General features: G+C 42.2%; 1 protein-coding gene across 1 annotated transcript; it reads right to left on the minus strand.

Annotated features, from left to right (window-relative positions):
• Window positions 1-271: 271 nt before the first annotated feature.
• Window positions 272-27,931, minus strand: MCOLN1 (mucolipin TRP cation channel 1). Its single transcript, XM_089661254.1, has 14 exons — window positions 27,717-27,931; window positions 25,216-25,412; window positions 21,719-21,886; window positions 20,055-20,205; window positions 14,150-14,216; window positions 12,608-12,704; window positions 12,411-12,510; window positions 11,412-11,518; window positions 10,289-10,438; window positions 8,866-8,967; window positions 6,901-7,023; window positions 3,325-3,531; window positions 3,116-3,252; window positions 272-858 (listed from the first exon to the last, which is right to left on the minus strand). Exons 1-14 carry the CDS (start codon window positions 27,772-27,774, stop codon window positions 825-827), a joined length of 1,698 nt encoding a protein of 565 aa, XP_089517380.1. The 5' UTR covers window positions 27,775-27,931; the 3' UTR covers window positions 272-824.

Raw genomic sequence — 27,931 nt, forward strand, 5'->3', positions numbered from 1 at the left:
GAAGAACAGGCTGAAGTTCCTCTGGCTAGGTCCTTCCATCACCGCATGTGTTTCTGCTGGCTGGAATGTAGGCAAGTAGGTGACTGACCAATGTACATTAACCATAAACACTCCTCTGGCACCAAGCAGCAATGTAAGCAATGAGTGGAGGAGTCCCCTAAATGTAATCAATAATTCTGGCTGGGGGTCCACTTTAAACCTTACACCTAGTAATGACCTAGCTAGTCATTTGCTTAACTACAGGTTTTGTTTAAACAAACACAAAAATGGATAAGACCGTGACACTTTTTATTTTCATAAAAGAGCATTAGTTAGAAAAAAAAAAAATAAATACAAAAAAAAAAAAAAAATATTAAAAACAAAAGCGCCACTTGGTTATTCAACTAAAAAACATAAAAACGGTTTGTATTGGCATCATTGTCCAGTTGTGCATTTATCTTGGTCACTTATTTGTATCTCTAATGCTCGCTATCAATTTCCACAGCTCATTCACTCTATACATATCGTTCCTCATTCCAGGCACCTCCTCTTCATCACATTAGCGAACCATGACTATAAATAAAACCCCTGATAAAAAAAACATACACTGACTACATAATTATCTCATCACCAACAGAATTTGGCTGCCTGGCTATGTCTCCCATGTGTCTACATCAACCCGTAAGGCAGAACTGGAGTTAAAAAAAAAAAAAGTTTTTTTTTTTTGTTTGCTTTAAACCTAAAACGGAAAGTCACTTAAAGTGATCTTTTAAATGGAAATCAAATCGTCAAAATCCAGTATTTAGGAATCTTCTGCTTCCATGTCCATGTTAAAAAGAACAGCTTCAGTTAATTATTGCCTCTTCTTCAGTCTCGGTTCTGAAAAGAAGATAGGTGATGTCAGGTAATGTGGGCAGAAAAAAGCAACCATATGAGACAAACATTCTATGGCAGGAATGGGCGAAGCACAAATACGGATTGAATATTTGGAAAATCCAATATGTTTTAGATTCCCAATATGCCCTGGAATAAAGTAAACCAAGTCCACAATTAAATACAGAAACATGTTATGTAAAACCAGTCACACGCATTTTGTGACTGCGTATAGCAATGGAAAATTCAGGAATGCCTGGAGAGTATGCAGATTCACAATCTTTGATTTGCAGCAAATTTGTTTAATTAGATATATCCAAACCAGTCCCCCAAATACTTATAGTAAATATAGTAGATCAAACTAGGGAAGAAGTCCTCTTCTGCAACAAATGTTATGATTAAATGCAATATAAATATCCCTAAAAACTGCATAAAGTGATGTAAGAGCCCTTTAAAGCTGAAAACAAAACCTCCTTTTAAGAAAAAAAAATAAATGCACGTTTTGCAAAAAAAAAAAAAAAAAAAAGTGCTTTTTTTTAATAAAAATGCAGGAGCCTGGAAAGTTCGAGATCTGTGGATCAGGGGTCCAACGTCAGGCTCCTGTAGACAAGCCCTGCAGCTTTCAGCCCATCCCTTCTTCATAAAGCTAAAATGAATTGTAAATGAACTAAAAGATTGCTCATCAGCGGCCTTGCAGTCCATTCAGAACAAGCTGTCAAGTGCAATGGCTGATGGTAGTTGTAGTTCATTCAGTCATAGGATACTGTGAATGAATGAGGCAGCCATGTGGGTGGTTTTTGAATTGTGACAGTGGGTGATAGGAGAAGAGCCTTTGCCTGCTGTCACAATGCATGTGGTATTGGGGGGGGGGGGGCATGGAAGAGGCTGCGGGAGCTGGAACATGGTCGACCCTATATATGGATAGAACATGTAACATGTTCCAAAAGCAAACTCAACCCTTAACCTGTTCCTGCCGACTGGGCACATACATGTGAGGCTATTGGCAGGTGGGCTTTAACCCTGAGAGGCTGCATATATGCGGCCCTATGTAAACACTTTTCTGTGCTGAGAGCATGTGCTCTGTGCGCTCCCAGGACACCAGCGCGGGGGGCGGAACGTTCCAGATGCATTCTAGCGATTGGGAGTTTTTGAATCATGTGACAGCCAATCACAGTGGTCACATGACTCAAATGCCTAGCTCCACCTCCTGGCACTTTAAAGCTCTTAATGTGCTGGGAAGAGTTGGCGGGAGGGGGTTAACTTTCCTAAGACATAACCGCCTTCATTTGTCCCTCACATTCTCCCCTCTTCCAGACACTGCAGCTTACAGTGGGAGGGTTTCAGCAACAGAGTCAATGCTGTCAGTGCAGACAACAGTGGGCAGGACTAGGTGTGGCCAGGTGTTGATTGACAAGCTACAGCCTTCTGAATCATCAGTGGCATACCTATAGTTCCCTTTAGTTATGTCTTTTGCTACTGAAAGATTTGGCAGCTTGGCGATTTGCTGACCTAATTTCAACCAGTGCGTTTTGCTTCAAGATTGCATGCTAGGCCATTGAAAACTATCAAAAACTATTTCTGAAAACTGGAGAGGGAAACCATAATCCACAGTGTGGTAAGGACATTGGAATGTAGGCTCCTTTGGTTTAGGACATCAATCATTGTGTTCTGAAATACTACAGAATATATTCTCCCTATATAAATATGGATAATTAACCGGAGCACAAATTTCAAACTTCAGTTTTCGGGGCGAAGGAAACTGTAAAAAAAAATGTGCTGATGAATGCTCTGGCCTATGACGTAGAAGTAATCCCTCCCAGGTAGTGGTCTCAGGAGCGGTAACATTAGAATGATCTGTCCTCTTATGTAGTAGTGATCCCACCCAGGAAATGCTCCCAGGAGCAGTACCATTGGAATGTTCTGGCCTCTTATACTGTAGTGATCCCATCCACTGATCCTTAGGAGGTGGTCTAAGGAGCAGCAGCACTGAAATGCTCTGGCCTCTAATGCCAGAATGATTGCACCCAGGAAGCGCTGTCAGGAGCAGTAGTATTGGAATGCTCTGGCCATGTCCCTGGGGCAGCTGACAGACACCTCACATCTTGATCAGATCTCTCCAATATGTGGAGAGGTCTGATAGTGCCATCACAGCCTTATTGATGTATACATTGGACCCATTTCATAAAACAAAACAAAAAAAAAAAAAAAAACCCACACCTCAACTGAAAGCTTATTGTTTAGGAGTAAAAATGATAATACTTACGGATTGGCACAACAACAGCATAACATGGAGCAGTTTGTTGAGCTGGCAGATCTGAATTTCCCAGAGCTGGGGGTGTCCTTACACTCAGCTATGTACTGATAGAGAGGTGAGACCCGGTCTTCTCCTGCATTCTGAAACTAATAACAGAGATGACTATTAGACCTAACCTGATAACCATCATCCAGCCCACTCAACATTTCAGTATTTACCTTGATTGTCTCATAGGCCCCAGTGATCAGAGCTATAAAGAGACTGAGCACCATGTAGATGAAGAGGCTGATGAAAGTATATAAATAAAGTTGGCTGAACATCCATACGAGGTAACTGCTGTTCTGCATCTCTGAGAAGGTAACAAACATGTCATCCCCATTTATAAGGGAGAAAAGGCACTCTGACACCATGGAGAGTGAACGGAACTACAAAATAGGAAAAAAAAAAATTATATAAAATATACAAACATACATACACACACACTACTACCTATAAATTGCCACCTAAAGTGCACACACACACACACACACACACACACACACACACACACACACACACACACACTAGAGGGCATTAAGAAGAACTCTAGAATATCTAGAAAGATTGTGTAGACCAAAAATACAGAATTGTTTTGTTTCCTAAATAAAACGTAATCAAGATCTTTGTGCTAGTTTGTAATGGGGGGGGGGGGTTACTGCCAATATGCATCTACAGTACTGAACCAGACAAACAGAATACTCTTCCACTGCAGATTGTTATGACATGCGAGGGTACAGAAAGGACTTGTTTTTATGAATTCCTTAACATGTGTAAGACTTACAGAAATTTGGGCTTCCGGGGTAACATGGTCTAAACAGCGGTTTCCAAGCTATGGCCATTTGATTGCCTTTATTCAGCCCTTGGGGCACGATTACTTCCGCTGATAGCAACAATGGGTTAGAATTCCTCCCCAAATATAAAAATGATGTAATCCTATTCCTCTCAGTGACACCAAAGACTATGTTCTTCCACAGTCTGGCCCACCTAGTCTGAAAGACGGTAAACTAGCCCTTTGTTTAGAAAGTCCAAACGACAGAGAACACTTCTGTGAATGGTGACATGATGTGAAGGGGGGCGGGATAGTGAGGTAGTGGTGACTTTATAGGGAACAAAGGATATTACTGTGGGTGGTGATGTGCAGAAGGGGGGTGGGGGGGAAGAGGACACTGCTTGAGGAAGACATTAGTGTTTTGCAGTAGTCTTTTTATTGGGAGCATGATAGTAAAGTTTTGTTTTTTTAAAGGGCGCCACACCCCGAGGATCTCTGATTTCTTCCATGTGCTCCAGGTAGATCTGAACCTCTCAAAAAGGTTGCCTACCCCTGAACACTATATTCACTATTTGAAATAATATACTTGAAAGTGACCAGACCCTCAAAAGTTGGATACAGAGGTAGATAAGATATTTGGGAAAAGATTTGAATAAAAATGACATGTAAAAGTGATAACCACGCACCCAAGGGGACACAGTACATGCACCAGATTCAAAATGTTGTTCTTTATCCATTTTTGCAAACATTAAGCCTTTTTACTGCCTGTAGTTCTGCACCTTGCAAAAGGACTTCTGTGGCTAATGACAGCAATTTCTGAAAAACCCTTGGTTTTCTTTAACCCATATGATACTCAACTGTCACAAGCATGACTTTAACCAATAGCCACCCGGCCAATAGCCATTTGGCGGCCGGCAAAATGGTGTAGATTTCCAGATGGATGCCATATGGCGTACTCCCGGGCATGCGCAGTTTTTGCGCTTGCAGAGCCGCGCGATCTGTCTCCAGCCATGTACCTCGGACACGGCAAATGACAGATCTGAGTACCGGCCCCCGTTGCCGGTACCATGTGACCTGCTGTGACCAATCACTACTTTGCAAAAAGGGGTCATTTGGGGGATATCCTTTTGTTCTGACATTCTTGGACCTCAAGATATTAGATTGGCTGTCAGTACTTCAGGATTGGTCAATTTTCAGATCTATCCCATAGTTTGTGAACTCTATAACTTTCCTACAAACTAAATAATACATCCTAATTTGGGTTATTTTCACTAAAGACATGTAGCAGAATACATCTCGGCCTAAATTTATGAAGAACAATTATTTATTTGCAAACTTTTATAACAGAAAGAAGAAAAACGTGTTTTTTTTTCAACATTTGCGGTCTTTTTTTGTTAATTTAGCAAAAAATAAAAACCCCGGCGGAGATTAAATACCACCAAAAGAAAGCTCTAGTTGCGTGAAGAAAATTATAAAATTTTAGTTTGAGTACAATGTTGTATGACCGCGCAATTGTCATTCAAACTGTGAGAGTGCTGAAACCTGAAAAATGGCCAGGGAGGGAAGGGGGTAAAAGTGCCCGGTATGGAAATGGTTAAAGCAGCCCTTCACTCATCAGATGCACTAGGCATCATTGCCCTCTTACCACTCCACAATGTAAAAACTAAAAAAAAAAAAAAATATTATACAATATATGTTTGTAGTATACCCTGCCCCCTGGCTGTCATTCTCCCCTAGGGGCAACTGACATCCCTTGCACTTTGAAGTATGCAGGACGTGATATGCATATTCCAGGATTCTTCAGGTCCCATACAGTGGCCAGAGTGGGTCAGGTTGCCTGAACCAGGAACGGACAGTGGGCTCCTGATGTCTGGATTGCAGCATGGGACACAGTGTTCAAGCAGAGAGGCAGATCACAGCTCGACAATGCTGGGTTTTCAGGCCTGGTGAGCAAGTGAATTGTGTACCAACAAAAAAAATTAACAAAACAACACCCCCCACAGTGGGGACGGAGGTTGGAAAAAAAACAAAAAAAACCCACGTGTATTTTCCTAGCTAAAACATCAGAAATCAAAAGAAAAAAAAAAAAAACAAAACAAAAAAAACCACCACCCAAAAAATTACGATATATGGGCCAACCCTTTTTTGATTGAAGATATAAATAATGAAAGGATTATTAGCTGGTTGAAGTGGATTACTTCAGGTTTATACAAATGAACGAGGAAGGACAACCAAAGTACAATAAGGAACAGAACAATACTGGCCATCATGAAGGGAGTTGGGGATGCAGAAACAGACCAAATGATTGATGGCAGGGCTTGAAAAAGCCGCTTGCCCAATGTGAGGGGAAATCCTGGTGTGGCGAGCAGAGATGGAGCGGCTGCACCTGTACTCCAAACCTTATTGTGAAGCCGAGTTCCGGTTTCCAACTTCTTCTTCGGCACTGCCATTACACTGGCAGCACCGCTGAGGGAAAAAGGTGCAGGAGAGGTCCGCTCTCCCCCACCGCGGGGAACACGAGACATATTATATATAAAAGAGACATAATATCATACCTAATATATAATTATATACACAAGGATATAAAAGAAACATTATATATAATTCTGTAAACTAAAACACATCTTTTAAAAAGAGACTTTAGTTACTAAAGTCTTTTTAAAGATGCAGGAGATAAACAAAAAAAATACAAAATGTTTACTACAGGTTTAAAGCTGTAAAAGTTGATATTTTGATTGCACCCTATTGCTATTAAGCTATTGCGGTTATGTTTAAATTGACATAATAAAACTGTTATAATTGCATTTTTTTAGATTTTGGACTCTTTATTCTAAAGGAAAATGTAATTTAGAAAAGCTTTAAGGGGGCGTGGTTGGGGGCGGAACTGGGCAAGGTTGGGTGGGGTAACTGGTGGAGAGTAAGGTTTGTGCCTGGCTAGTAGGTCTAGACTTGAATATTTAAGCCCCGATTGATGGCATCTACTTACCTTGACATGGTAGGGTCCCAGTACAATCCAGCCACAGAAGCAATACCCGAGGTAAATGACAGCAGCACAACAACAAAACCGGATGACATTAGGAAGAGCCACTCGGAGTGTAACAATCAGAATCTGCAGATGACAAGTACAATGCCTAAGTGACAAATCAACACAAGGATGACATTGTATGAAAGTCACAGACTTTAAAAATCCTATGGGATACACTCATATTCCCTGTTGAGTATCAATTAGTTTCATTTTTCAAGAAAAAAAATTAACATTTTTAGCTCCTTCAAACACTTCCAGAAGTATTGCAGGTGCCAAAGCTTGCTGCAAAAGCAGTGTCACATGAAGGTGTACATTCATCCACCTGAGCACCACTGATATCATGTGGGAGTGGAAGCAAGCAGAAAGCTATGAAGGAGACAGAGCCTCCAACATTTCTAGAAGTGCCTGAAGTGGTGCAGAGCTCAACTGACTGGAAAAAATATATTGATGCTAAAAGAGGAAGCTTTAGTAAAGTGCCTACCTTTACTAAACCTCAGTGTATACTTTGGTGACAAGGTCTCTTTAAAGTGTCACTAAACCCAGGACCCTGCATTCACTATATCCGGTCTCCCCGGACCCTGCATTCACTATATCCGGTCTCCCCGGACCCTGCATTCACTATATCCGGTCTCCCCGGACCCTGCATTCACTATATCCGGTCTCCCCGGACCCTGCATTCACTATATCTGGTCTCCCCGGACCCTGCATTCACTATATCTGGTCTCCCCGGACCCTGCATTCACTGTATCTGGTCTCCCAGGACCCTGCATTCACTGTATCTGGTCTCCCCAGACCCTGCATTCACTATATCTGCTCTTCCCGGACCCTGCATTCACTATATCTGGTCTCCCCAGACCCTGCATTCACTATATCTGGTCTCCCACAGTACACACAACATGGGAATGCAATTACTTTAGTAAAAATAAACACTAACTAACCTTTTCTCATCAGCAGTTAGAGCAGTTTTGTGACTTCTATCAGTGTCCAGCAGGGCACTGGTTAAAGCTTGTAGAAGGAGTTTATTTGCTCTAGGAGGATGCAGAACCCCTGACCTCTGTCTGGACAGTGCTGATCACATGCACTCTCCCAAGAAAGAAAGGAAAAAAAAAAAAACCCCACCCTCTCTACGCATGCTCAGTTTAATGTGTATTGCTAGCGACTTCACACAAAATGTCTTATCAGAAGATAAGAGGGGGACACTGGAAGAAGGGGAGGATCAGAGAAGTCAAGATCAAATAGCCTTTTTGCACAATGCACAGGATTAACCCCTTAAATTCCACAGTGAGTATAACAAGCATGCTTTACTGCATATACAGACTGATTTTACTGGTGTGGGTTTAGTAACACTTTAAAGCATGTAAAAGGCACATTTTTTTTTTTTTTTTTTTTTTTTACACTTTTGGCTAAAGTATGGTTCTTTATTGTTGTCCCTCTGACATCCACTCATCAAGGTATTTTGATATTTTCATAACTCCTCCAAAGACCCAGCCCACTAACTTGCATCAGGGCTGAGGGCTCCAGAGAAGAGTACTGAGGCAGAGTGCTGTGATGTTTCATCAGGAAGCTACTGTATGTACAGCACTCTGGCAGCACCTCCAACCAGCCATGATCTGCCTGCACAGCACAAAGTAGTAAAGAGACCCAGTGATGACATCACTGGGTCCAACAGAGGTATGTAATAAAACCGTTTTTTTTTTTACTCCTTTAAAATATAAGCCGTTTAAACTTCAGCTTTAATTTTCCAAAAGTGGTGGCTGCAGCAGCCTTTCCCCTTTTCCCATCTGCATAAGCTGTACCAATAGTCAACCTTTATGCCACTTGCGCCTCTAACCATTCAAACTTGACAGACAGAATGGTTAGCAAAGAGGCCGTAATACTACATACAAAATAGCTGCCCTATGAAGGATCTGTTAACATTATACTCACATTATACTTTTGGAAGAAGCTCAAGTACCGGATCACCCCTACCCAAACCAGCAAGGTGGAGGTGCCTAGAAGAATGCTGCAGACATCATAACTGGCAAATGTCTTAAAAAAAAAAAAAAAAAAAGTTATGGAAATCATAAAACAGGATTTGTTCATTTGTGTGTAAAGCAGCAGAAAGCAAATGCTGACATTCTAGGTCTAAACCCCTTCAACAAAACCACATAACATTTGTGCACATGTATGAACAACCAAATCATATACAGTATGTGCAATGTATGGCTCAGAGGGCAGTAAATCCTAAAAGTTATTGGCCAGATCCCTCGCATATGCTTGCTGAGGATTATTGAGAAGTTAAACAGACCTATGCAGCCCACACACACATCACATAAAAACTACATCAAGAGATAGTCTTTAGCATAGGGCAGGGGTGGGCAACTGTGGCCAACTATGGCCCTCCAGCTGTTGTGGAACTAAAAGTCCCATCATGCCTCTGCGAGTCATGATGCAACTGTCAGCCTTTCTATGCCTCATGGGACATGTAGATCCATGACAGCTGGAGGGCCACAGTTGCACAGGGAGATTGAACCGTTATGTTTCAGAGACAATAACAGGGCATTGCTGAAAATAGCTTGAAAAACTTCATATTGAATGGGCTTTTCTGGTGAATGGATATTTGCAGTGTACAAATGTGATGTAATAGATTTTAGTTGCAACTGTGTTACCCTGACTGCTCAACCTTTCCATTAACACACCCTACTTCGGACCTCAGATCAGCATGCGACCTTAACCATGAGTCAGGCCAGCAGCCTTCCCACGCTCCATGTGCGTGGGACATGCGGTACCACCCATGAGTGCCCTTTTCTTGATGGTCCCAAAACACAGAAGCAGTTTCCTAGTAGACTCAAAAAATATAGCCAACTTCTCCATTAAGGTCTATGGAGAAAAGGCCACACACTCCACAGGCTCAGTGAAGGACAGGAGCACCACCCAGCATATGCTGTGGTTGGTCAAGGTCTCTGCTTATTTGAGGTCGGGCCTATGAACAGCACAGTTAGAGCTATAAAGCAAACCAGCAAAATAAGTGAAAGCATGGCACAGAGCACAATATGCACACGCTTCCCGTTTCTTGGAACTTTTCAGCATTCTAACAGTCTGGCCCTTTCTGAGGTTACTATTGTTAATATACATAATATATCATACTAGCCTACACATCAAACTACCCAGGTACTCAGATGTCCTCACAAACTTTCAAACAAACAAAGCAGTTAACAGGGAGATGGAAGAGAACGACTTTCTGATCCAGAAGGGATTCCATACAGGTCTTGATTCAGTGGTTCAGTACAGATAACAGTAAGGAGAGGAATTTACAATCCAGTTGCCCTTTAAAAAAAGGAGGTGAAGAGGATTTGCCAAAAAAGTTTACCTTTGACTCTATCCCAATCTTCAACACAGTTCCGGATATCGTGAGAATGTCACTAATGATAAGCAGCAGGTACCAGCCATTTATAAACTCTAGCCGCTCAGATACAGAGACTCTGAGAGCGTGACGGGAACTTACAAAATTTGCAAATTCCTAGAGAGAGAATAAAAAAATAAATGCATGCAACTGAAAAGTTAACCTACTGTCTGAGCAGATCTATACACTACATAAGCAAAGACTAAGGTAGGGCCACCATATCAAAAATTGTCATATGAACCAAGTAAAAAAAATAATGTGTTAAAAAAAAAAAAAAAGAAAAAAAAAAAAAGGAGTACAAAGAAGCTTTTTAAAACTAGAAAATGTAGTAAAGCACAAACTATGAAGAAAAATTAAATCCATGCACACAGGGTTCGGTGATGTAATATTGGAGAAGGCTAAGCAAATATAGGGACATTGATATGAAGCAATCAATACTAGGTCAGGAAAGCAGTTTCCTCCCTCATTGATGCAGTAATGGTACAGAGTTGGGGGGGGGGGGGGTGAGAAAGGAGGAGAAGATGTCTGGGAACTTACAAAAGGATATTACAAAGAAGAAGTAAAACACAGTAAGAAACTATAGAATGAAGAACAGATTACAAGGCTATTAAAATAGTGGGTGTGTATGGATTATTTTTGGAAAATAAAAAAGGTCTCATTTTGATCATAAACTGCAATAAATCAAGCTGCCAGAAGGGAAACTGTGGCGCAAACTTATCTTTAAAAGTTCAGACCAGAAGCAGTGAAGCCTTGAAGCAACCCTCCAAGCACGTTGGATCACCCTGCCCAGCCTCCCTCATAGCAGCTTAGCTCAACAATAACTCAAGAGGCCTGTCAACAAACTAATAACAAAGCAGAAATTCTGGGAGGGGGGGGGGTGCAGGGTGAGCTATGTTACAAAAAAAAAGGGTCTGCACTTCTGTTGTGCCAGTTAAGGACGAAATGTACCAGAGCACATGCAGCTACAGAGGTCAGCAGTGGCTTGTTGTAATTCACATTTACAGCTTAAGAATATGCAAACACTTGAAAAGTCTACAACCTGGCCACAGAATAACTTCAGGCAAAAATATTACATCAAACCTAAACTCACGTTTTGCAATCTCAGGCCCCGTAGGATGGAGCGTCCACATAGGATTAGGGATAGGACACAAGAAAGGATCACAATTACATCAAACGCCAACCGAGAGTGGTTGTCACCTGGTGGAAGAGACGAATAGCTGAGTATGGAATCTGTAAGATGCCAGTGCTCTGCACCCCATGCTGTGGCGCCCCTTCCTCTCACGCTCCCCGCTGTGGCGCCCCTTCCTCTCACGCTCCCCGCTGTGGCGCCCCTTCCTCTCACGCTCCCCGCTGTGGCGCCCCTTCCTCTCACGCTCCCCGCTGTGGCGCCCCTTCCTCTCACGCTCCCCGCTGTGGCGCCCCTTCCTCTCACGCTCCCCGCTGTGGCGCCCCTTCCTCTCACGCTCCCCGCTGTGGCCCCTTCCTCTCACGCTCCCCGCTTCTTGCTATGGCCCCTTCCTCTCATGCTCCCTGCTTCTTGCTATGGCCTCTTCCTCTCATGCTCCCTGCTATGCTCATTACTGTGGAACCTTTTCCTCTAAAAGCTATGTCGCTGCTGAGTCCTGGAGGGGGACAGCAGAAGGAAACATGGCATGCAACAGAGAAGTCTGCAGTCCTGAGGAAGACATGGGTCCCATAGAGGAAGAGCTCCTCTCTTACAGGGACCTGAAAGGGTGTCTTTAAAAAAAAACTACCATTTTTAAAAGATTACTTAAGACTGTCCCAGTTATAGAATTCTGTTGCAGACTGGTCCAACAATGGTTTAATCTTTCCTAGCATTAGGTAATCCAATATAAAAACCAAAAGAATTCCTAGTTGTGATGTAACGTTTCCTCAACTCATCCCCTGGTTTCCTTTAGGCATATCCAAAGGCCTTTTTTTTTTTTTTTTTTTTTTTTTTTTTTAAATTTAATTTCTGTCACTACCTAAATAAAAAAAAATTTTTTTTTTTTTCTAATACTTGGGAACTGGACTAGGGTCACTTCTATCTGGAAAGCAAAACTAAAGGCTTACAGTAGGGAATGCTCACCTCGACCGTACACACTGGGATCTTTGCATTCTTTAATAGTTGCGTCATTGGCTAGCTGTATTTTCACCCTGCCACTATGTGCCTGGTTATCAAATAGGATCTGTAAGGAAAAAAAAAAAAAAAAAAATACATAACAGGTAATTAACATGCTCATGTCTCAGCAAGAAGGCATTAAGTGCTTATTCTTTGGTACTCACAGTGATTGCAAAGGTGTAACAGTCCGGAAGTTCATTATTAATAATTGTCTGGATATTTATAGCCTTTAACTGAAACTGTACCGTGATGTTTATCAGTCTGAGAGGAGGGAAAAACAAAAAACACACACAATCAAGGGCTAGTTTTAATTCTCTAACATGCATATTAAAAAAAAAAAAAAAAAAAAAGGGGGTGCTCATGGAATGACTAACGCATAGCCTGTTTCACTCAACATTACAAGCTCCGATTTCAGACACTTACATGCAGAGCATGCCTTCAATGATGTGTCTGGAATTATATACATATGGATGGGTAGGAGAGGGGGGAAAAAAAAAAAAAAAAAAAAAAAAAAAAAAAAACACCACACACTTCTTTTGTATTTTCTTCAGTTTTGAGAGGCCCAGAGATCATGTGATCACAATGTCAACAAAGTGGTTATGAATGAATCTCATTCATAGCAGCTCTGCTTCTTATACTAGTGAGTTGTGATTGGCCCACATCAGCACCCTGCACCATGTGATTAGATGTAGCAAAAATCAGAAATCACTAGTAAATCAAAGTTATGAATGAAACTCATGACAGTTGAAAGCATTGTGGTACAATGATCTTTGTTGTAACAGCAATCAAAGTGTTTAAATAAACAAAAAAAACTACAAAAAAAAAAAAAAAAAAAAACACATCCCTGATAAACACCCCCCCCCCCCACACCCAAAATGCAGTGTTACCATGGTGACACTGAACTACTCTGATGAAAAAAATTATTATATATATATATATATATATATATATATATATATATATATATATATATATATATATATATATATATATATATATATATATATATATATTTTTAGAATGCATTTACAAATTTACACTTTTTTTTTTTTAAATAAATCAATCATACGGCGTCAGTCAGTGTCCCCGATTACACCACACCAGTCATCTGAAGACTCCAATGCGATGGTGACAGCATGTAAAAATTTTATAAATATTTTGTGTGTGTATGTTTAACCAAAAGACATGTAGCAGAATACATTTTGCCCTAAAAATATGAAAAAATTTGATAATTCTATTGAAAAGGTTTTAAAAACAGATTTAAAAAAAATAAATAAATACATTTTCGGTCTTCTTTCCCATTTATATAATAAAAATAAAATCCCAGTGGTGATCAAATACCACCAAAAGAAAGCTATTTGTAGGGCCCTCTGTTTCCTCTTGTACCAAAAATTGTAAATCGCTGCAAACACTGTTGGCGCTATATCAATCCTGTATAATAATCTGTGTGAAAAAAAAAAATATATATATATATAAAAATGTAATTTGCGTGCAGTATTGCATGACCGAGCAATTGCCAGTTCAAATAGCACAGTACTGAATAGCAAAAAATGGCCTGGTCATGAAAAGGGTACAACCTTTCAGAGCTCAAAGTGGTTACTGTCTAACTAGCCTTCAAAAAAAACGGAGACTGGAGAACAAATATCGGGCTAATGTTATTAATGCAGCATATCATGTGACTAAGAAAAATACTGAGTTACACTTACTTGTGAAACTTTATGATAAAATTTCTGTAGCTCTGACTGAGGTCATCGGGATCTGTGTATATACAATCTGAAGGGGGGAGAAAAAACAAAAAACAAAGAGGCAGTATAATTGTATCAGAGACCTATTTAGCTAGTTCAGCTCTCACACCTGTACACTCCCTATGGGCCAGTGCAATTTTTAAAGACTGTTTAATAGCCGATAACTTAGTCGTTATTCAAGATAACAAAGCAATAAAGTAATTTTGTTCATCAGAAACAAGGCTTTCATATCATATATTCATTTAATAATCTAATAAGGATTAGAAAAATAAAAAAATCAGCAGGAAAATAATGATTAATGAGGGAAGGAGAAGGAGGAGTTAAATTAGGATGGATTAGGGTGAATTAAGGGTTCATTTATATAATTTTTTTTTTTTTTTATTAGGCCGCATGCACTCAGGGCACTTTTGCAGCCAAGTTTAGGGGCATCAGGCGTGTTTTTTTTTTTCACTGCTTGTAAACAGCCCTCCATGTTCTCCTATGTGTCCACAGATGTGAATCTAGCCTAAAATTGACACCCAGGAATTGCCAGCATATACAACGGAAAAACAGATAGGGCATACCACACATCCTGTGTATTTCAATTAAGTTTTTGTGGGCATGTGTAGCATTGCCCAGTGTCCACAGCTGGTTATTCCACATATACTGTATAATTACAACAAAATCCTCAGACTATAGTTTTCTTTCAGAAAAAATATGGATGCAGTTAGGGACCACTATACAATTTCCTCCAGGAATAGCCCTGCTATGTATACAGCCTTCTTGTGTTGTGGGGCCTTTCTTTGGCTTCCAATGAATTACAGTCCAGACACATGATGGTGGTTGAAGCAGCTACAACTCAAAATTGTTCTGTGTGTTTGTTAATTGTTCTTAAGCCTGAAGCGTTTGACCCTGAATTTTACATTGTGTTGTAGACACGAACGACAGTAAAACACTCTTGTTCAGAATCATAGTAGGGCTTAACTTCCCTAGCGGTCTGATTATGTCAGTATTTCTGTGCTCAAAGTGGCACATGGTTTTCAATGGAAATATGTAGTTTTTTTTATTGTAGACCTGTAATTTTTAGGAATAACTCACTGAAATCTGTCCGAACAAGAGTCTAGTAAACATCCCAGGTATGATAAAATTTTAAACACAAAATCATAAATAATATAAAATAATCATAAAAAATATAATACATTTAATTCAATAAAGTAATCAAACCAAAAGCACTACAATTTGAAATATAGCGCCAAGTTCACACATCACTGAGCTTAGTCGCAGAATCGTTTTCAGTGCCCAAATATGAATTTCCCCACGAATCATCACTCAGTTCTGCAAGTGGTTCTGATTTACTATCGCTGTTCTCTAGCTGGTCTAAAACCGCTTTTGACCTAAAGGGATGCTTTTTGGGCGCCATGGACATTTCTCAGTTTCCAGGCAGAAAGAACAGTAAAAATGCAGGCACAGGGCAAAATGTATGTGAAATGGTTTGATACAGTAATGTTTTACTGTGTGATTTTAGTGTATTGAGTGAATGTCACTTAAAATTTTTGAATTTCCTGCTGGTTACGCCCCCCATATGTCCCGACGCTTGCAGGGACCGAAACCCGGAAGACTGATGCCAGCATCGGCCGGAGGACATGGCTGGGGATGCTGCAGGGGGAACATCGCGGGAGCACAGGACAAGGCAAGTGCAAGAGGGATCCCTGAGCAACGCTGCAGGGTAATCCCGAGTGTAGCTCGGGGTTACCACTTTTGGTACTGAAAGTTTACCCCAAGCTACACTCGGGAATACCGCCAGGGAGGTTAAAGGGTTTACCTTTTCAGAAAAAAAAAAAAAAAATTAAAACACTTTAACCACTTTAGTTCCGCACTATAACTGAAAGATGGCTACAGAGTGGTTCTCTTGTTTTGGGAGGGCATCTATAGATGTCCTCCCAGAACACTGTGGCACTTTGACTGCTGTGTCCTTTGGACAAAGCTGATCACAGATCGTGGTAAAGGGCCAATCACAGCAGCACTTTACCATGTGATCAGCTGTATCCAATCACAGCTGATCACATGTAAACAGACTTGCCAGTTATCAGCAGTCTTTTCCTCATACGCTGGAGACAGCCGATACCCGGCAAAGTGGTCAGTGATTTGTTTATACTGGTAATCCATGCCCATCAGTGCAGCCTCATCAGCACCCATCAGTGAAGAAGAAAAATAATTTGCTAAATTTTATAACAGAAACAAAGAAAAGTGTTTGTTTTTATCTTTTGGTCAGTATTTTTTTTTGTTAGCAAAAAGATAAAAAACCCACTAGCGATCAAATACTACCAAAAGAAATCTGTATAAAAAAAAAAAAAACCCATTTCATATGAGTACAGTGTTGCATGACCACACAATTGTCATTCAAATGCAACAGAGTTGAAAGCTGAAAATTGGCCTAGGCAGGAAGGGGGTGAAAGTGCCCGGTATTGAATTGGTTACATAATGAAGCTTAGTTAGAACAGATATAAAGCGGAACTCCAAGTAGGTATAAAAATACACGTATAAGTTGATAATAGAGCGCTGGGAACGTAGGAATAAAGCAGCTAGCATAAAAGGTAACCTTGGGACCCAAATGAGAACATGTAAATAAGATATGCAGCGCTAATAAAGTTAATAGGAACAAGTGGAAAATTAGAACATGAATAGCATAATAACATATGTGAAAGAACTCAGTCCATATCGCATGGTGAGATAAAGTGATAGGTGCAATTGTCCAAATAATCCATGTTCAGAGATAATCGTGACTCTTGTGATCTCGTGATTGTACAAATATTGCACTAACCAGATAGCGCAAGAGATGCGCATGGAGCAATTAAGACCCGCTCCTGGTGCTCTGGACTTGTGATATTAGGAGGATGTCATCTGCAGGTTGGCCACCAGATGTCATCAATCCAGGTATATTCGTAAGTCATCCACCAGAAAGATCATCAGCGGGGGAGGGGGTGATCACACATCATTCCCAACCAAACGGAACCTTCAAAAGCGGGCTCCCATACAATAGATGAGACCCAGAGAAGCTTCTGATAGTGTAGTATTGTCCTCCTAATATTGTCAACCCCCCTAAGCCTCTTACATTTGGTTTCCTCAACACCAAGGGATTTTTTCCTTGCAATAAATGTATGTTATGCACCTTTAATGGCATTCACAAAAGATCTGTGAAAACTTTTAGTTCGAACATAACTGGCCAATCCTATGACATACAATCGACTATTACCTGCTACAGTTCCCATGTAGTATATCTCCTGAGTTGTACCTGTGGTAAGCAATATGTAGGACGAACGACGAGGAGATTGAGAGACAGGTTGCGTGAGCACCTATCTAACATCAAAAAAGGTTTTAAGGATCACTCACTGTCCATGCACTTTCGCCAACATCATAACAGGAACCCACACGCACTAAAATTCACAGGCATTGACATTGTTAATAAGAATTGGAGAGGCACACATAAGAGAAGAGCCGTTTCAATGCTAGAAACGAAGTGGATTTTTTTGTTACACACCCAAGCACCACAAGGGCTAAACGTAGAGCTAGATGTAAACTGCTTCATCGATACCAGCTAAATTTATTACTGTCAAGGTGTTCTATACGGGTGGCTTATTCATTCGATCACTATACTAGTCGATTATTCATACGCGAACTATCTTAGTATGGGACAGGCTTTTTGGATTGCTACCAGTCTCTGATATATTTTCTTTCACGATTTTTATGTTCATTTTCACATTTATTTTTATTCATCCAAATTTTAAAGAGGTTACTTTTTCCTACCTTTTTAGCTTTATATAAGGTTGTTTTATCATATGAATATATTTAACTATCTGCATCCATTCGTTTGGGGAGATTTGGAAACGCTAATCTGTTATGGTTCATAGTACTGTTTTTAGTGACCAGTATTAACCTATTTATTTGCTATGGATTGTTCTGATTGGATATCCAATCCAATTTTTGATTTCATTATGAATATATTTTCTGGCAATGGTGGGAAGACCATTTCATTACATGTATATTACACATTAATGCCAGCGGAATATTGTTCCTATTAATCATGTAGTGATATAGGTTGAGTGGCATGTTGGAGTAAATACCCTAACCATCCACCAGATGTCACTACCCTTAATCTCCATTAGTCCATGTTTATAGCATTTATATAATTTATATACACTTTTATTTCCATATATTTTATGCTTTTAATGTCCTAAGCTCACCCTCAATAAAATGCATTGTGAGCTTATGGTTAAAGGGAGTAGAGAGAATCCTCGGTGCTCCTGATGCGGGGCGTCTGCTCAGGAGGCTTTTCAGTATGTGTACACTGTGGCACCAACAAAATGGCAACCGCGAACGCTCACTGCGCATGCGCGAATGCCTTCCCTAGTTATGAACTCTTGGAAAATGGCCGCGAGCGCTCACTGCGCATGCGCGAAAGTTTGATTTCCGTCTATGTACTCAAATCACTGGGAAAATGGCCGCTAAGTCACTAGTGCGCATGCGCGAACCGGAATCGGCGACGCGGGAATGCACAATTGCGCGCCAATTACAACTCTATATAAGCACAATCATTTACCATGGGCACACTCCCTCTGAGGAAGTGTTATTCACACGAAACGCGTTAGAAAGGTGCCCCTGACCTGTGTACCCATACCACAAGGCTATCCTGACTGACACCCTGGTGGCCAGACTCTTTTTTGGATGCAAGTTTATCCTTAAACTGTATGTGCTATATGTTTTGCTTATTAAAGATATACTACACTATCAGAAGCTTCTCTGGGTCTCATCTATTGTATGGGAGCCCGCTTTTGAAGGTTCCGTTTGGTTGGGAATGATGTGTGATCACCCCCTCCCCCGCTGATGATCTTTCTGGTGGATGACTTACGAATATACCTGGATTGATGACATCTGGTGGCCAACCTGCAGATGACATCCTCCTAATATCACAAGTCCAGAGCACCAGGAGCGGGTCTTAATTGCTCCATGCGCATCTCTTGCGCTATCTGGTTAGTGCAATATTTGTACAATCACGAGATCACAAGAGTCACGATTATCTCTGAACATGGATTATTTGGACAATTGCACCTATCACTTTATCTCACCATGCGATATGGACTGAGTTCTTTCACATATGTTATTATGCTAGTCATGTTCTAATTTTCCACTTGTTCCTATTAACTTTATTAGCGCTGCATATCTTATTTACAGGTATAAAAATACACATTCTAAAATCATAAAATTAAAAAAATGTTTCAAATGTAGCCATGGTATGTACTTGAAATCAGCCTTTTGCAATCTCCTATACAGCAGCACTCAGACTGGAAGAGGGAGAAGCAGGATTGGGGTCAATCAGGAATGCTGCATGCAGATGTACTAACAACAAACTTGGTGGTGATAGGAGAGAGTAGAATCATGACCTCATCAGTCTGCTGCTGCTACTTTACTGTCAAGCTATCAAGTCTAGGAGTGGGAAGACAACACCACCATTGACCTCTACCTTGCAGTGTTGTGTGGCAGAGATGTGTTAATCTCAGCATTGGATAGACAGGAATACAAAATTAGACAGGTCACTAGGCTCCCTTTTTTGTTATTTAATCTGTGTATTTTGAATTTCTTTTGCCTGACGGTTAACTTATGTAGGGGGGAAAAAAATTAACTTGCAGGGAAATCCGCTCAGTGCAAATGCACAAAATGTCAATGACACTATTGCCAGTTTCTAGGGTCATACAATGCTGTAGACAAGCCAAGCCAGTTAACAGCTAGCACTAACTGCCAAATGTAATCAAAGGCCCCTTTTGCTGCAACTTGCTTGCCTATCGCTACTGCTTACCACCTGAACAGACACAAAAAAAAAAAAAACATTTACCCGTTATGACTTTTGGATCAATATTGAAGGTATCATTGGCAGGATCAATGTGGCCCTTGCGATAATACTGCTGGCAGACAGAAAGTGCCGATTTATTGAAGGGTCGAACGTAAGCATAGCGAGCCGTGGTTTGGTTAGGCAGGGAGTGGTACTGTTTGTGGAGAAAAAAAAAAAAAAAAAGGAAAAAAAAGCTGTATAAATATATGCAATGGTTTACATACAAGATGTACAATACAGGTATGTTTTATGAATATAAACAAAAAAAAAAAAAAAAAAGGGATGTGGATGGTAACCAGACACTTTCAAGGCAATTAGAATACCACTTTGGCATGCGGTCGGTTTTGAAAACACAAGGAAGTTAGCTTGCAATTTTAGAGTAAAAGGTTGCAAAAGGGAATATTGTACAAGAAAAAAAAAAAAACGAAATTTGTTTGTCCCTTTGGAATGTATTATTTAGAACAGTGGTTCTCAACCTGTGGGTCACAACCCCTTTGGGGGGGGGGGGGGGTTTGAACGATCCTTTCACAGGGGTCGCCTAAGACCATCGGAAAACACATATTTCCGATGTGTAAAGAGCAGCTACCAGGGGCGGACTGACCATTTGGAAACTCGAGCCTTGCCTGAGGTCAGTAGGGGGCCCCATGAGATGCTCCTGGTACCTTTTTCATAGGCTTTTTTGAGTTTGGGCAAGGACACAGGGGCCCCATGACCCCCTATTGCCCGGGGGCCGCATGAGTTGTCAGTCCGCCCCTGGCAGCTACTGTGTAGAAAGCCGGTGCTGTGTTGAAAGCAGCAGTATTGGAGGTAAAATGACACTTCATGAATTATAATTACTGGGTAAATAATTTTATGGTTGGGGGTCACCACAACATGAGGAACTGTATTAAAGGGATGCAGCATTAGGAAGGTTGAGAACCACTGATTTAGAAAGTCTAAATTAGATGTCGAAAGTTGTGTATACACTATACGAAAAGCGAACAATTGTTTCTTCTATGTAATTTTTCTTCCGATTTTCATAGTGTACCCAAAAAAAAAAAAAAAAAAATATGCATGCCTGTGATATGTGTTATTCCAGATTATAAAACGTGGCAGTTGTGTCCACAACGTCTATTAAAAGCCCAAATTTAGCTAGCAACACAAAAATAAAAATCAGACTACTTCCTTTAGTAGTAATCCCCTGCTGTGATGGGGGATAATACAACTAAAAGGCTCTCACCAAAAAAGCCCACTTATGTCTGCCCTTTCTGCCAGTCATAGGAGCCCTACTACAGCTTGTGTGAATGACAAAGGATGTCAGAATGGAGAACGAGCAGATGACCGATAGCTCTGCCACCTCTATTCATAGATCTTCTAAATCTTGTGTCATTTATAGAAGCAGTAGTACAACTTTCTATGAATCGCGATTGGACGGGAAAGGACAGGTATAGTCTAGCTCACTTGATGAAAGCTTTTGACAGCCTTTTAGTTGTGACAACCCCAGTCGACCCAGAAGATTATGGGGCCAGGGAGTAGGAAAGAAAGATTAACAAAAACAAGAAGAATCAAAACACAAGGGACACATCAAACTATAAGTTATGTCCCTTGTACTGATTTTTATGTTTGTGTTTTCATCTGCAGCAGACAGCTACCTCCCACATGACAATGCAATTATCTGTCATGCTAACCTGATCCACAGCATAGTACAGATTCTCGTAAACATCGTTCTGGGTGTAGACCGCATAGGTTTTATCCGAATCATCAGTGTAGTCCTTTAGGAAAAGATGCTTGAAAGCCACTGTGTTCTCCTCCTTAAACTGCACCACCATCTGGTTACTGAGGCCAAACAGGATTAGCTGCAATATACAGAGGAGTAATGTATGGTCACATGTGACAAAGATTGAACAAGTGTTAATAAAAAGTCTTTTTGTACACTCAAACATTGCCAAGAGAGGCGGCAGGGTGGAGTACACACAACCCTATCAAGAGCTGCAAGCTGCTTTTACGTCTATGAAGGGAAGTTATTTTGCTGTATCAGCATGAAGACACCAATCCCCTTATCTAATAAAAAAAACTAACTCTGCTTACTAAAACATAAAGGAACACTGAAAACACATCAGATCTCAATGGGGAAATATATCTACACTGATATGGACTGGCTGTTAAAAACTTAAGGATACCCCACTGTTTGATTTTCAGGGTGTCTTTGAATTCAGTCATCTATAGGTTGATTTTCATTTCCATCAAAGAGAAAAATTATGCAGCAGGCTAGTCCATTTTGCTGAGATTTCATTGCAGCAACTGAAAACGATATTCAGTAGTTTGTATGGCCCCCACGTGCTTGTATGCATGCCCGACATTGGAGCATGCTCCTAATGAGATGATGGATGGTGTCCTGGAGTATTTCCTCCCAGATCTGGACCAGGGCATCACTGAGCTCCTGGACAGTATCAAGTGCAACCTGGCAGCATTGGATGGACTGAAATGTGATATCCCAGAGGTGTTCTATAGGATTTAGGTCAGGCGACCGTATGGGGGCCATTCAATGGTATCAATTCCTTCATCCTCCAGGAACTGCCTGCATACTCTCGCCACATGAGGCCGGGCGTTGTCATGCACCAGGAGGAACCCAGGACCCACTGCACCAGCGTAGGGTCTGACAATGGGACAAGGATTTCATCCCGATACCTAATGGCAGTCAGGGTGCCATTCTCTAGCCTGTAGAGGTCTTTGCATCCCTCCATGGATATGCCTCCCCAGACCATCACTGACCCACCACCAAAATGGTCAAGCTGAACAATGTTACAGGCAGCATAACGTTTTCCACGGCTTCTCCAGACCCTTTCATGTCTGTCACATGTGCTCAGGGTGAACCTGCTCTAATCTGTGAAAAGTACAGGGCGTCAGTGGTGGACCTGCTAATTCTGGTGTTCAATGGCAAATGCTAACGGAGATTTATGATGCCGGGCAGTGAGCCCAGGGCCCACTAGAAGATCTTGGGCCCTCAGGCCACCCTCATGAAGTCGGTTTTTGATTGTTTGGTCAAAGACAATCACACCAGTGACCTGCTGGAGGTCATTTTATAGGGCTCTGGCAATGCTCATCCTGTTCCTCCTACTGATGGGTTAAGGGCCTTCTACAGCCCTGTCTAGCTCTCCTATAGTAACTGCCTGCCTCCTTGAATCTCCTCTATGCTCTTGAGACTGTGCTAGGAGACAGAAAACCTTCTGGCAAGGTGCCATCCTGGAGGAGTTGGACTGCCTGTGCCACAACCTCTGTAAGGTTGAGGTATCACCTCACACTACCAGTAGTGACACTGATGCTAGCCAAATGCAAAACTAGTAAAAAACAGTCAGAAAAGATGAGTAGGGAAAATAAATAAATAAAAGGGTCAGTGGCCTCCACCTGTAAAACCATTCCTGTTTTCAAGGTAGTCTTATTGTTGCCCATCTAGTGCACCTGTAATTTCATTAACACCAAAGCAGCTAATACTAACAACCCCCTCTGCTACTTAACTGACCAGATCAATATCCCAGGAGTTTATTGTGCTGAAAGTAAACCTTTCACCATTATCACCAAAAGCCACCTTCCAGTGTATTAACTTGCCTAATGTCCCTGTCCACTCCTGCAGGGAAATAAGGGGCCTCTGGGTATGAGGCATGCAAGTCTTCTTCACATGCCTCCCACAATATGGCTTTATGCCAGCACCAAGCTATGTGACATTGGTGTGGGTGAAGAGGTTGCCATATCATGTGCAAATAGAGATTTTCAGAAAGCCAATATTTTAGTAGGAACTTTAGGGATCTCTGCAGCAGCTAATGGGGGCAGGAATGCTACAAGTAAAATTGTTGCCAACTTTGCAGCATTTTAATTTTGGTTTTAACACCATGGCAAAAAGTTTATATAAATGAGAGTTTCTATTGTCACACATTCTATATATAGGCTCTGCTTCTGGTTTACTATGGCTAGCCTATCAGACAAGGAAAACTTCAAATTGTATGTCATTAGAAACTGAACACATACTTACAGCAGACCTTTACACAAATGTGACAGTGCTGCTTATTCATCTCCCTATCCCCAATACCTTCTATAGCTACTGACTTTTAATTAGGGAAAAAAAAAAAGAAACCCAGCCTGTTAGGTATTTCCCGAATGAATAGTGTTGCCAGCTATAGCTAGGAAAGCTCCCCGCTGTCAGAACTCAATGGCACAGTGGGAGTGATTCCCCCATCCACCGTGAATTCAACCCACTGGTAGAGCTGTGCAGGACAAGAAAATTGATTTTGTATATTTGTTCCAAATCAGTTTGTATTTTTCAGATTCATTATTAGAAGGACTTGCTTGCAACTTCAGCCAATCATAACAATACAGAGTGTGCCATATATTAATCTACAGTAGGATTACACCCCCTTTAAGAAGGGGCCCCCCAGATCCCACCCTCCCCATGGGAATGAATATGAGTGTGCTTTATTAAAAACACAAATGTCCCTAAATGTAAATTCAGTGTCAAGTCACGAACACTGGACCTGTACAAAAAAAAAAAAAAAAAAAAAAAAAATCTTGCCGCCTGTCCAACACAGCCGGTCCCGTCGCTTCCCCCCACCAGCAAGACCACCCAGTGACCATGCCCCCTATGGCTTCACTCTGAGACACACCCTCCCTCTGTGCATGACGTAATATTGGGAGTGGTCACCCAGTAATATCACTGGGTGACCCCCCATCCCCATGTTTTTACTTACCAGCCGGGGAGAAGTGGCTGTTATGCTGGATTTTTTTTTGTGCGAGTTGGCGCTCATGGTGATTGACACTGGATTTGCATTACATCAGGGACACATTTATTTTTTAATAACGGATTTAACTTTTTTTGGTGCTATATACCCCATACTCATTCACAGGGAAGGGGGGAGGGGGGTATGGTGGTGCCTGCTTGTTCCCACCCTTTCCTGGCCTGCCAGGCTAATTATCTTTTTTCCTTTTAAACTTTGGCATGGGGTTCCCCTTAAAATTCATACCAGACCCAAAAGGGAGTCCCCAAAAAGGGAGGAGGGGGTAAGACAGACACATTTGTGTTGACCAATAGTTGTTTATTTTTAGAATGGCACTGGGGTCTTTGTAGTCTAATGTAACTTATTTTACATAAAAGACCAACAAGAACAGTTCTAATGAAGCAAACAGTTAACAGTACCTGCACAGTGACCATAAAGATCTTGATAAGCTGCAGGCCCAATTTGTAGGGTTTCCTTCCCTTGGCTCTGAACTTATCACACGGACTCATGAAAAAATATTTCAGCCGACGCCGGAGCCGGACCTCCTCCGAACTGACCCCGTCACACACCGCAGAGCCATAATATGGAGATGGTGACAAGAGGCGCTGGCGTTCAGCTGCAAGCAAAAAGGTAGAATGGAGAGAAGCATGAGAAAGTAACAAGATACAGAATATCAAAATAAACACACACAGTGGATATAAAAAAAGACACCTGGTAAATTGTCAGGTTTCTGTGATGTAAAATAAATATGAGACAAAGACATTTCAGAACTTTTTCCACCCTTAATGTAACCTATAAACTGTACAACTAAGTTGAACAAACTGAAATCTTTTGTGGTTGCATAAGTGTGCACACCCTCTTATAACTGGGCATGTAGCTGTGTTCAGAATGAAGCAATCGCATTCAAAATCACGTTAAATAGGAGTCAGTACACACCTGCCATCATTTAAAGTGCCTCCGATTAACCTCAAATAAAGTTCTGTTGTTCTAGTAGGTCTTTCCTGACATTTTCTTAGTGGCATCCTACAGCAAAAGCCATGGTTCGCAGAGAGCTTTCAAAGCATCAGAGGGATCTCATTATTAAAAAGGTATCAGTCAGGAGAAGGGTACAAAAGAATTTCCAAGCCATTAGATATACCATGGAACACAGTGAAGAGTCATCAAGGAGGAGAAAAAAAATGGCGCAACAGTGACATTACCAAGAACTGGACGTCCCTCCAAAATTGATGAAAAGACGAGAAGAAAACTGGTCTGGGAGGCTGTCAAGAGGCCTACAACAACATTAACGGAGCTGCAGGATTATCTGGCAAGTACTGGCTGTGTGACAAATGTGACAACAATCTCCCGTATTCTTCATATGTCTGGGCATTGAGGTAGAGTGGCAAGCCGGAAGCCTTTCAAAGAAAAACATCCAAGCTCGGCTAAATTTTGCAAAAAAAAAAAAAAAAAAACACACCACACACATCTGAAGTCTCCCAAAAGCATGTGGGAAAATCTGTTATGGTCACCAAGGTTGAACGTTTTGTCCATAATTCCAAAAGATATGTTTGGCGCAAAAACACTGCAAATCACCAAAAGATCACCATACCCACAGTGAAGCATGGTGGTGGCAGCATCATGCTTTGGGGCTGTTTTTCTTCAGCTGGAACTGGGGCCTTAGTCAAGGTAGATGGAATTATGAACAGTTCCAAATACCAGTCAATATTGGCACAAAACCTTCAGGCTTCTGCTAGAAAGCTGAACATGAAGAGGAACTTCATCTTTCATGACAACGACCCAAAGCATATATCCAAAATCAACAAAGGAATGGCTTCACCAGAAGAAGATGAAAATTTTGGAATGGCCCAGCCAGAGCCCAGACCTGAATCCGATGGAAAATCTATGGAGTGATCTGCACAGGAGATTTCCTCGCAGATTTGGGGTGTTTTGCAAGGAAGAGCGGGCAAACATTGCCAAGTCAAGATGTGCCATGCAGATAGACTCATACCCAACCTTGGTTCCCATGTGGGCTGCGGTTTCCAAAGAAGTGCAGGGACTTCTTCCCTGCGAGTCATGCGAGTCAATGCAAATGAATGGGCTCTTGTGCTCGCGCAAAACGTGGCCCGCACGGCCGCATACAGGTGAAACTCGAAAAATTAGAATATCGTGCAAAAGTTCATTTATTTCAGTAATGCAACTTAAAAGGTGAAACTAATATATGAGATAGACTCATTACATGCAAAGCTGTGCTGGGGAGCCCCAGCACAGCGCTCCGGGGGGGGGGGGGGGGGGAGCCCCAGCACAGCGCTCCGGAGGGGGGGGGGGGAGCCCCAGCACAGCGCTCCGGGGGGGGGGAGCCCCAGCACAGCGCTCCGGGGGGGGGGGTGCCCTAGCACAGCGCTCCGGGGGGGGGGAGCCCTAGCACAGCACTCGGGGGGGGGGGAGCCCTAGCACAGCACTCCGGGGGGGGGGGAGCCCTAGCACAGCACTCCGGGGGGGGGGAGCCCTAGCACAGCACTCCGGGGGGGGGGAGCCCTAGCACAGCACTCCGGGGGGGGGGGGAGCCCTAGCACAGCACTCCGGGGGGGGGGAGCCCTAGCACAGCACTCCGGGGGGGGGGGAGCCCTAGCACAGCACTCCGGGGGGGGGGAGCCCTAGCACAGCACTCCGGGGGGGGGGGAGCCCTAGCACAGCACTACGGGGGGGGGGAGCCCTAGCACAGCACTACGGGGGGGGGGGAGCCCTAGCACAGCACTCCGGGGGGGGGGAGCCCTAGCACAGCACTCCGGGGGGGGGGAGCCCTAGCACAGCACTCCGGGGGGGGGGGAGCCCTAGCACAGCACTCCGGGGGGGGGGAGCCCTAGCACAGCACATCCTCTGTAGGTGTCCACACACACATCTCTAGGAGTCCTGCAGATGGAGGGGGAGAGGAGGTCACTACCTGAGGAAGGTTTGGGACTATCACTCAGGCTGCGGCTCCGGTGCAGAGAGCCCATCATGGCGATGTGTTGGTGTCTCTCCGAGCGGCGTCTGTGTCATCTGCTGATCCCCGGGTCTCCCGCTCAGCCTCCGTCCCATCTGGACCAACACGCAGCCCCACCGCCGTCTGTTTCTACCTGTCAGCTGGTCTGTTGCTGCCTGATCATATGACTCCAC

The sequence above is a fragment of the Staurois parvus genome, unplaced genomic scaffold (genome assembly GCF_062004578.1).
Source record: "Staurois parvus isolate SC_StPar_1 unplaced genomic scaffold, SC_StPar_1.0 ptg001328l, whole genome shotgun sequence".
NCBI classification, from domain to species: domain Eukaryota; kingdom Metazoa; phylum Chordata; class Amphibia; order Anura; family Ranidae; genus Staurois; species Staurois parvus.

What these genes read in the sequence shown, in the direction of transcription:
- MCOLN1 (XM_089661254.1), bottom strand. Translation starts at nt 27,774, where the DNA reads ATGATGGGCTCTCTGCACCGGAGCCGCAGCCTGAGTGATAGTCCCAAA. An exon ending in AGATTGGGATAGAGTCAAAG is followed by an intron (nt 8,968 to 10,288) that starts GTAAACTTTTTT and finishes TTTTTTTTTAAG; the next exon opens with ACATTTGCCAGTTATGATGT. An exon ending in TGCTGTTGTTGTGCCAATCC is followed by an intron (nt 859 to 3,115) that starts GTAAGTATTATC and finishes TCTTCTTTTCAG; the next exon opens with AACCGAGACTGAAGAAGAGG.